The 11,630-nt window shown below is 39.1% G+C and overlaps 1 protein-coding gene across 1 annotated transcript; it reads left to right on the top strand.

The window, feature by feature from the left end:
- Nucleotides 1-1,940: 1,940 nt before the first annotated feature.
- LOC127415123 (syntaphilin-like) lies at nt 1,941-11,619 on the top strand. The gene is made up of 5 exons (XM_051653691.1): nt 1,941-2,086; nt 3,713-3,840; nt 4,725-4,853; nt 7,265-7,414; nt 8,374-11,619. The coding sequence occupies exons 2-5, from the start codon at nt 3,797-3,799 to the stop codon at nt 9,680-9,682; spliced, it is 1,632 nt and encodes a 543-aa protein (XP_051509651.1). The 5' UTR covers nt 1,941-2,086; nt 3,713-3,796; the 3' UTR covers nt 9,683-11,619.
- Nucleotides 11,620-11,630: the final 11 nt, after the last annotated feature.

The raw sequence follows: 11,630 nt of genomic DNA, 5'->3' as shown, positions 1-11,630 counted from the left end.
GACAGGCCATCTCTGACTGACCTTTAGTAGCCACAAACTAACAGAGGGAAAACGTTTTGCGACGTTTACAATGTCTTATCACATGATTGAATGAGCATTTTTGCATGTTCTTGGTTCAAAGCGCAGTGCTATCCTGTGTTGATGGTTTTCTGGTGAAATGTATATTTTTGTAATCAGTCGCCATACAGACCAGCTAAAAATTATTAACTTAAATCCAGACTGGTTCAGAAATAGTAATTTTGTCACCTGGAGTGTTTTTTATGTGCATCTGTATAGTGTTATATTGTTTTTGAAACAAAAAAAAGATAATATACTGTCTGTGTGTGTGTGTGTGTGTGTGTGTGTGTGTGTGTGTGTGTGTGTGTGTGTGTGTGAGTGTGTGTGTATTCAAATCTTATTTCGAATGGTACAAAGGTACAGCAGAGCAGTATGCAACACTGCATTTCTGTCTGTATATCAGTTATATAATCATTAATACGTTTATTTCAGTTTAGCCAGTTGATGAGCAAAATAAATCCTACCAGTAAATTTAGTCCATCACTTGCAAAGTTGAATTGGCATGGACTGAAACTCATGTTTACAAAGTTTTAAAAGTAATTTGAAAAAACAGTTTTATGTGTTTTCACCATTAGTTTGTGGTATGTGACGTTACACAAGTTGTGATTATTTACTTTAAATATATAGAATAAAAATGATTGCATATCTCTGTATTTTTTTCATAATATTACAGTTCATATTTAAATACTTTAGGCAAAAAAAAAAAAAGTGTAACAATTGAGATTTTTCACATTACTATAAATCTCATTCTTATGAAGTCGGATCTTGCCACGGAATTAAAAACAAAACAAAAGGGGAAATTCTGACTTTATTTCTCACAATTGTGAGTTTATATCTCATAATTATAAGGAATAAAGCTGCAACTGAGGTTTAAACTGGGATTTTAATTGCTAGTTAATATCACGTAATTGTGGCTTTATAAATGGTAAAGTATGTCTTGGTAGTGTTTGGTGCAGTTGTATTGCTGAAATGCTAAAAAAAAAAAAAAAAAGGTCCTAAAAGGAATATTCCGGGTTCAATACAAGTTACGCTCAGTCGACTGCATTTGTGACATAATATTGATTATCACAAAAATTACATTTGAATTGCCCCTCCTTTAAAAAAAAGCAAAATTCTGGTCTGCGTGAGGCACTTACAATGGAAGTGAATGGGGCTAATCCGTAATCGTTAAAATACTCACTGTTTCAGAACCATGAGACATGAACAATATGTGTGTAAACTTGATTTTTTTTTTCATCCAACTTGATTATATCCAATTTTACAACTTTGATGCCATGATGATGTAATGTCAACAAACCCTAAAATGATGGTAAAAATTATGATTTAAACAACTTTACAGCACAAATAATATGAGTTTTAACAGAAGAATTAATGTAAGTGCTTTTATAAAATTACACGCTTCACGTTTCTGTATTTAAACCCTCCATAAATTGGCCCCATTTACTTCCATTGTAAGTGCTTCACTGTAACCCTGATTTTTTTTTATATTTTTTTAAAGAAAAGGAGGGACCAGTCTAAATGATTTTTTCTGGTAATCAACATTATGCCAAAAATGCTGCCGACTGAACTTAACTTGTATTGAACCCGGAATATTCCTTTAAACAGGCTTCCTTTTCTTTATGCAAAATATAATTTCTTTCTTCTTCTTCTTTTTTTTTATTTATTTATTTTTTTTTTTTTTTTTTTTTTTTTTTTTTGTGATTTTAGGGTAAATGTGACCTGGACATGTTCTTGATTTTGTGAGATTGACCCGCTCATGATTTTGTAAAACTCGCGGATTTGTGACTCTTTCCCTTCTTGTTTTTGTGGTCTCTGTCCCTTTAAGACTTGCCGTCGCAGCATCAAGCAGATGCATCATCTGTGTTTCTGTGGGGTTCGTGCGCGCTCTCATCAGCAGCATCCGACAGTCTATCGACGTGCGCAAATTGACGCCGCGCGTATCACAGGCCCGCGCGCAGGGTACAGCTAACATCCATGAACAAACTTCACTGGGATACTGCAATGGAGCATCGACGCCAAAACACAGGCTGTAAGTGAATCTCATCCCTGTTGCATTACATCTCTATGATTGAAGTACATAGTAATTATAGTAATGAATTTATCCTGCAGCGTAGTACAGTTCCTATATACTGTGTTTATTACATAATACAGTTTTATAATCAGCAAAGTGTGTCAACACTAAGAAAGCGGAACAGTGTTTTGGCTGATATCAGATGCTGTTACATAAGACAGTCTGTGCCCTTTGCTACATGGGGACGATTTACCTGCAACATATGAAGTGTGGTGACGTCATAACCCGCTCCCAGCATGAAACCATGCAAGTTGTGCACCTGGGGATGTAGTAATGTAGGATGTAAGATTTTCTTAACAAATGTAATGTTACAAAATGTCATTTAAAGCCTATGCTATACTGCAATACAAGCAATAGGTGTATATTTAGAAGTGTTTCATTAAGTATTGTAATACATGATAATTATTTTGTGGTTAATTTCATCAGCAGTAACATAATATTCATTTTTAATTTGAATTCAGTTTTGATTCATGACAATACATGGTATGCAGAGTTATATATGTTGGTACAAGTTACAGGACTGAACTAAAAAAACAAAGAAAAAGTTGAATACATGAGTAGTAAGAAAAATATTATATGTGTGTATTTACTGTCTCTATTCATATTAAATGTACCACAGAATTTGTTGCATACCAGCCTGAATTGAACCCTTGGTGATGCCCTCTCACTATCATCCACATAATCCTTGTTTATTCATGTAAATCAGTTTGAATGGAGGTAGAATGTTACATTATTAAACAGAATGTGGGTAATTTCACACTGTGGGCAGAAATTACCAGTGGGTAAACTGCAAAACAGGTTTCGTAACAGGTGTGAAAAGCATAATATGCACAGACAGGAGAGTCTTGGACACAGTTAGGATGAAATATTCTGAGCACTTTTAGCAAATATGCATTGAAAATTATCTAGAAACACATAGTCTACACTGGCCGTATGTATTACATCAGTCACACCCACACACACTCTTGTCACTTATGTCACCATCTCATGCACTGGAGAGACAATTCGTGTTTCTGTGAGTGTTTGAATAGCTCAGTGCAAACGTGTGAAAGAATCTGTCAGCTGTGTGTGTGTTTGTCTTGTTCAAGTGTTTATTGTTCTGACTGCTTAATATATGATTCTCAATGTGACAGAAGCCCATTTATGTGACATCCAGATTGAAATGCTCTCTGAAATAATTGTTCCTGTCCTTCTTAGCATCTGTGGTCAACTAACAGTTTCTGGCATATGTCATTTTGGATTTGGTATTGTAATGTGATGCAAGGCTACCGGAGTTTCAGAATAAACACTTGACTTTGTGGCTCTGTTTAGCAAATAAGATGTTTGGCAGAATGTTCACGCTACTCTTTTCCATACAATGAAAGTGAATGGGGACATACACTAACAAACTCCAAAAATGGCCAAAAAAAGCACCATAAAAGTAGTCAATTTACAAAATATTTCAGGTTTGAAACAACAGGGTGAGTAAATTATGACATTATTTCATACAGTATATTTGGTTGAACTTTCATTTTAAGGGCCTGTTATTCCAATACATGTCTGTCTGGCATTGTTCGTATTCAGTATCTTATGTCTGTGTCTTAGAGTGATTTATCCTGAGGGATTATTGTAACTGTGGTGTTACAAGGTGGTACTGTGGAAACAGACGGTGAAAGGCAGTCTTTACTCATGTCCCTTCCAGCTAACAGAAAGCCATCTGCTGGTTCTCGCAGGTAATGCTACCATTTTCTAACGTGCCTGAGTGAACAAGATTCATAATTCTCAAATGATAAGTGCTGTTTGCCAAGGCAAGATTCGTCATTATTGTTGCTCATACTTAAGGTTAGTGATTTGAATAAAACTCTTTGTAAACAATCAGACTTTTGATGTTCATACTTTGGGATGATAAAAAGGGTGAAAAACATCCCATAGACTTACATTGAAGGAGGAATCCGAGCCATATCTGGGGACCAGGACCTTGGGGCTCCTGTAGCTCAACTGGTAGAGCATGTCAAGATCACTAGAGCAAAGTTAAGATCATGGGTTCGATTTCCAGAGAACACACAAACTGATAAAATGTATGTCTTGAATGCACTGTAAGTCTTTTTAGATAAAAGCATCTGCCAAACACATAAATGTAAATGTAGAACACTCTTGAATCCGCTTAGCAATGCCCTAGAAACTAACCAGAACACCCTAGCAAACTCTTAGTAATGCCCTAGAAACTGCCCAAAACACCATAGCAACCTCTTAATAATGCCCTAGTAACTACTACAGAACATCTAAGCAACCTTTTAGCAAAACCCTAGAAACCACCCAGAACACCCTAGCAACCTCTCAGCAATACACTAGAAACCACCCAGAACACTTTAGCAACTGCTTAGCAATGCCATAGAAACCAGCTAGAGAACCCTAACATTGCGGTGGTGAGTTTTGCATGGGAAAGAACCACCCAAGATGTACTAGTTATAACATTGTATTATATTCATTGTCGTAAGTTTGAGTCATTGTAAGAGGCACCTAGTTTTACAGCATAAGTTGTGTCTGCAAGGTTTCACTGTGACAGCATGTTTGATATGAACATCAGAGCTCAGCTGTCACTGTGTGTGTGTCATAGAAAGCCGACGGCCCCAAGCAGCACTCGACACTCGCATGTCGACCTGTCTGTCCGTAGCAGTTACTCAACAACATCCTGCAAGGGCACAGAGAACAAAACTGTACCACGCTCCAACCCAGCCACTCCACGGTGAGCAGCTCACACACACAAAGGCAATGAGATTTATGTCTTCCATCAGTGCTGTGTTCCAGATTTTGTACTGTGGCAAAAAGTACAGTATAAAAATAGAATAAATGGAACAGACTTGACAATGTGTCCATTGATAAGCAAAGTGTGGTTTTCTTGTGTCCTAATCTGATATTCAAAAGTTCAGAAATGCTGATGTGATTACATTTAAAGGGTTATTTCACCTTAAATTGAAAATTTACTCACCCTGATATCTAATGGCCTACTTATGTGTAACACAAAAGTCAATTAATTTTTTTATTTATATAGTGCTGTTCACAGCACACATCGTATCAAAGCAGCTTTACAGACAATTATGCTGTAACAGAAAATGAACCTGTAATGTCTGTAATGTCTTAAAGTCCACATGTAAGTCCTCATGAGACCTATTGAGACCACATTAGGTCACATTAGATCTCATCAGACCCCATAGAAATCACATCAGACACACTAGAGACCAGATTAAACCACAATATACCTCATCAGATCCGCTAGTGACCACATTAGACCTCATCAGACCACATTAGACCTTATCAGACCACATATGACCCCATTAGACCTAATCAGACCACATAAGACCTCACCAGACACCTTAGAGACCTCATTAGACCACATCAGACCATGTTAGACCTCATGAGACCCGTTGAGACCACATCAGGTCACATTAGACCTCATCAGACCCCATAGGAACCACATTAGACCCCATTAGTCCTCATCAAACCCACTAGAGACCAGATCAAACCACATTAGACCTCATCAGACCCATAAGAGACCACATTAGACCTTATCTAGACCCCCTAGAGCAGTGCTACTCAACACGCGGCACGCGGGCCACATGCGGCCCTCGAGCGATCTTTTGCGGCCCACGTTATGATATCATCATCAGAAATATATTTATCAGCAGACTATCAAATCTGTGTGAATTGTGAGGTGGCCATTTTCATGAGGACTTATGCTAGTTCTCTACATTGCTGAATCACATTAGAGAGGGAATTCAACTGCAAGAGGATGTTACAAATAAATAAAACCAACAATAATATCTGAGCATGGCTGATGTTATGAGAGCGGTGGTCGGTCTGCGCTCGCGTTCATAAACAGTACATGTGCAAACACGCAATCTCACTTACTCAACACGGCGTGAATATGTTCAATCTCTTGAATAGCTCATTAGAGATATGTACTTGTCATGACAACAGTATTTACAGGAAAAAATAACAGTTTTGAGACGCCTTCACGCAAATGCTTTTAGTGATCAAATCTTTATAACTTGTCACTGAAGGACTTTTGGTGCTAATTTTGGATATATTGCTCTTGTTTAACGAAAACGCACAACACGCTTTTTTTGTTGTTTTTTTTTCATTCAATGCCATAGGAACAAGTGGTATTTATACATAATCACCATAATAATATGTTACATTGCCAGACACAATATATTACATACATTTTAGTTCCTTTAAAACTTTACATGTTTTCAGTACTTTTTTGTTACTTGCAGTTTGTGCGGCTGGAAAAGTCCAACTGTGCCGCCTGGCTCTTTCAGCTGTCCGCACCTAGCTCACATGAGACTATTTGGCATACATCACTGCTGTATGTGATGTTGAACACTCATGGTGTTTGTTAGTTGACAATCACAGTGACAACAGATCATATCTATATCAGACAATCTAACTGTTATACCCCTTATGATTAAAATAATTACTAAAAGTGATAATCACACTAAAATGAAAATTCTTTCATAATTTACTCACCCTCATGCCATCCCAGATGTGTATGACTTTCATTCTTCTGCAGAACACAAATAAAGATTTTAAGAATATCTCAGCTCTGTAGGTCCATACAATCCAAGTGAATGGTGGCCAAAACTTTGAAGCTCCAAAAGGCACATAAAGGCAGCATAAAAGTAATCTATATGACTCCAGTGGTTTAATCTATGTCTTCAGAAGTAATATGATAGGTGTAAGTGAGAAACAGATCAATATTTAAGTCCACTTTCACATCTGTAAACCACATGCGGCGCCTGTTTAGTTTCACTTTTTACATCTGAAAGTGGAGATTTAGAGTAAAAAAGCAAAGGACTTAAAAATTGATCTGTCTCTCATCCACAGAGCTGAGATATTTTTTCTAAATAGTCTTCATTTGTCTTCAGCAGAAGAAAGAATGTCATACACATCTGGGATGGCATGAAGTTGAGAAAATGAGAGAATTTTCATTTTTAGGCGACATATTGTATAGCTGAATAAAAGATGACAGATCTTTATTTCTTTAATGCTCAGTTTTTTATGTTACTCTCATGGTCTTATCAGTCACAACACCTTTTCAGCTCATGTTGTGTTCATTAGGGCCTCTTTTATTTCTTGCTTCTATTTCTGACCCAGACGACAGGCGAAGTATGCAGCCTGTGGTGAGAATCACGGGATCCGTCCGCCTGCCCCTGAACAGTATCTCACCCCACTGCAGCAGAAGGAAGTGTGTATTCGTCACTTAAGAGCTCGGCTGAAAGAGAATGTGGAGAGGCTTCAGGACCGGTCAGCAATGCTTTAGTGTCTCAGCAATGCTAAAGTGCAGTTTTATTGCTTCCTGCCATTTTAGGACTTGAGATCACATCCTGAATATCACAAATACACATATGCTCACCATACATGCCAGCCTCTCATCAACAGTATAATCTTTAACGATTAACGATAGTTTTGCAAATAAAACTAGGAATGCATAATATATCGGTGTCCATATTGTTATTGGGCAATATTAGCTTTTTTTAAATTTACAAAACCCCTTAATTACAAATTCTTCCTCGTTTTGACTTGTTTGGGATGCGTCCTGCTCAGTATTTTCATATTACTACATGTTTCATTATCACTTTCTTGTATAAGTAATGTAAAGCATTCCTGCCCGTTGATAGCTGTGAAGATATTTACAAAACGTACCAGCTGACACGTTACTTTTGTCACCTGATATACACTGTAATACCACCCAGCCCTAAAAGAAGTGCCAGCCAGGTCTCCTAAGCAACCAAATTGGCCCGGTTGCTAGGGAGGGTAGAGTCACATGGGGTAACCTCCTCGTGGTCACTATAATGTGGTTCTCGCTCTCGGTGGAATGCGTGGTGAGTTGTGTGTGGATGCCGCGGAGAATAGCGTGAAGCCTCCACATGCGCTATATCTCCGCGGTAACGTGCTCAACAAGCCACGTGATAAGATGTGCGGATTGACGGTCTCAGACGCAGAGGCAACTGAGATTTGTCCTCCACCACCCGGATTGAGGTGAGTCACTACGCCACCACGAGGACTTAGACGCATTGGAAAATGGGCATTCCAAGTTGGGGAGAAAAAAATAATCTTTTAAAATAATATAAAATACAAATAATTACTGGCTATCAGTATCTCCGAAAATGTTTATATCATTTCATCCCTTCGTAAACATAGCATAGCATAAATGTACTCCACAGCATCTGTGTTTTTTTTTTTTGTTTTTTTTAACATGGCAGAGACTCTGAGATTGAGGAGTTACGGATGCGGCTGACTCAGATGCAAGAGGACTGGATTGAAGAGGAATGTCATCGCATTGAGGCCCAGCTGGCCTTAAAAGTGGCCCGGAAGGAGATCCGGCAGCTTCAGCAGGCTGTGGAAACTGTACAGTCCAATCTAGAGGTCCATGAATCAGATCAACAGGACTGTAAGTCTGAAGGTCTGGGTGTAGGTAGGGTGGGGCCACGATTTGGGGCGTCTAGGTCTTGTGGCTGCTCTCCGGCCCATACCATGAGTCGCAGTGCCACCTTCACCAGACTAAGAAGTGAGACGTCACCTGGCACCACTGACCACAACGGAAACATACATTCTGACCGGTACATTCCTCCCAACAGAGAGGCGATGAAGTTACCAAGAGGTGATGGGCATACTCATCTACTTTTAGAAGCAGCTCTTTTGTCTGAGCAAGTCCCACATGCACCGCTATGCTTTGCTTTGTCACGCTCCTCTACCTGCGAGAGATTGTGTAGCGGAGAGACGGTGTTGCCCGTTAGTCGATCTTGCCATGCTGTGAACAACTGCAGCTGTGGTCCACACGCCTACCTCCCTCACCACCATCTGTTTTTGCACCTCCCACAGGAGGAAGCACCTCCTCCACCTCCTCAACCGACCCCACCAACAGCGCCAACTGGTGCATCAGAGGTCAGTGACAGGCCAGGCTTCCGATCACAGGCCTGCAGCCCCACCATAACTTGGATCTCTGAAGAGGGTGGAGGCGAGGATCTGAGCATCATCACTTCAACAACTTACGCACCAGATGTTACCCTAGCTGAGCCACAGGTGTTTTCGCCATCTTCCATTGCTACTTCCCTGTCTCAGATGTCTTACATCACAGAACCATTACCACTAGACAACACCATTGAATTTACTTCTTCAACAACGACACCTACGGTGTTGACCAAGCCACAGGTTCAGCAACCTTGTCCCAGAGCGTCACCACCTCTACAGTCGCCACCACAGGAGGCAACGGTAGTAAAGGTCAGTGATGATGATGGAGTGGGTGGCACTTGTGCTGCGGATGAGGAGGCAGAATCAGCTCATCCTGAGAGGGGTCACTGGAGCCGTTACTTCCTGATTGACCTGTTAGCAGTGGCTGTTCCTGTTGTTCCGACACTAGCATGGCTTTGCCGTGGAGCACAGAATGAAGGTATGCCCATGTACAACATGGGCTCCCTGCTGCGCGGCTGCTGTGCTGTTGCGCTGCTCTCTTTAAGACGAGTCGGCAGGGGCCGTGGTCCCTCAGGAACAGAAAGAGCGACACCTATCTAAAACTTTAGCATTACTGCACCATCAAAAACAATTATCTTGAGTGGGTTCTTTGTCCTTGATCTCCCAGCTTGGTAATATTTTATAACCAAGGAGGCTTACATCCGTTACACCAATGCTCATTTGGGACAAAGATCTTGGGAATGTGGCCCTAATTTGCACAGACATTGACCAGTTTCAAGGCTCTTGCTCGTTTCCACCTTTTGTTTTCCTTTTTCCTTTTAGGCCCCTCTTATCTGCTCAATTTCCTCCCATTCTAGGCTGAAACTGAGCAGGCAGTACATACACAAATATAGCTGTAAGCAGCCATGAGCAGAATCCAAGCTGACCAGAGAAACAGAAAAACTCACAACTATATTGGATATGGATGTAGACTCAGCTAGTCATTATTGCAAATAAACCCTGACAGTGATCCGTGAAGCCCTCATAGGGGTATTGTATCACCCTGACAGAGTTTATTTTTGCGATTATGACCAGCTGACTGTACATTATTTGGCTTATTATAAGGTTACCAAATAAATGGAACCTTCATTTGAACCTTAAATTATTTCATTATTTGAGAAGAAACATCGTTGTACGAAAGTTGTACGAAAGACATGAATGTAGCACAGCTATGTAGGAAATCTGTTGCCTGGGACAACGGTCAGTTATACAGATTAATGGTCATTTTTATATTATATTTGACCACATAATGCTTTGATTAACCAATAACAATCATGTTTTGCAGAGAGCAATCTAAGGGTAGAGAATTGTCAGTTTCTGTAAATTTGTTGCACTCCCCCTACTGGATTTTAATGGTATTACATTTATTTACATTTACTGTAATCTCTCTGCATGTAACTAGGTGTGTCACATAGACATGGTTGTAGGAAGCCAATTTGTTCTTCAAATGTTATGTATGCAACCACAGTGCCAGTCCATGCCATTTAATTGAAAAATCTGGTAAATGTTCATCATAGGTTTACACAGTTATAGCTGATTATGAAAGGACGATTAATACTGAGAATAACCTGTACAAGCAATAGGGACCCCTGCTTGGACCCCTAAAAATTATTATACCTCACTCAGTACATAGAATATACAACTTTTATCAAGTAGTGTTACATGAAACATAACTGTGGAGTGTTGTTTGGGTCACTGGCATAATATCTGTGCTTCTAAACAACTGTGCTTCTAAATATGAGCAGAGATTTGTCAAACTGCTTTAAATTGCATTGTTTGCATAAGATTTATGAAATTATTTGATTTTTGGAGAATGTTGATTATGTTTGTTAAAAAAATTTCAAATTCCAGTGACAAAATTCTACTGGACAGTAATTTAATGTTATTAAGTGGAAGATTATTTTCAGTTCTTTTGAACTATCTCAGGTGGAACTCAGGTGAAAAGTAGATAGAGGATGCAAAATCAATGGAAACTCATGCTAAAAGACCCATTAGGTACAACACAAAGGTTTTATAAGTTAGACACAACTCTTGTAAATGCGTACTGTCATAATGGCCTCCCGTTTTTAATCTCATTAAATTCATTACAACACTTCACTTCTAAACAGATGGGTACTAGCTACGCATGCATCCAAGTTCGGTGTACTATTAGTGAAATACTTATGCAGTTAACTCGTACATTTGTAAAGCTATGCTTTTGTTTATTTGAGGTAGCACAAAGGTATTAAAAAACAAAAAATGATAATCATTGCATTCCAGTAGATTATTGTAAGGGCTGGTTAGAATGCATGTTAGCACAAGAATTCCAAGTAGTTAACCAACAGTACACTTACAGGTTATATTTATTTTAGAAACACTTTCAGATAAACAATCTTGAGAAGTATCACTGCGAAATATGATTGTGTCTTTAGACAGAGCTCGTCAACATTTGGCACATTCATTTTGATTGTTTTGTTCAATTGCCCCTTGAAAATAAAGTGTTTCATCAAAATTACAAAGCTTTGGATGC

Source organism: Myxocyprinus asiaticus, chromosome 24, assembly GCF_019703515.2.
Source record: "Myxocyprinus asiaticus isolate MX2 ecotype Aquarium Trade chromosome 24, UBuf_Myxa_2, whole genome shotgun sequence".
In the NCBI taxonomy this organism is placed as follows: domain Eukaryota; kingdom Metazoa; phylum Chordata; class Actinopteri; order Cypriniformes; family Catostomidae; genus Myxocyprinus; species Myxocyprinus asiaticus.
Note: the sequence above shows the minus strand (reverse complement) of the source record. Positions and strands in the feature narration are given on the sequence as shown.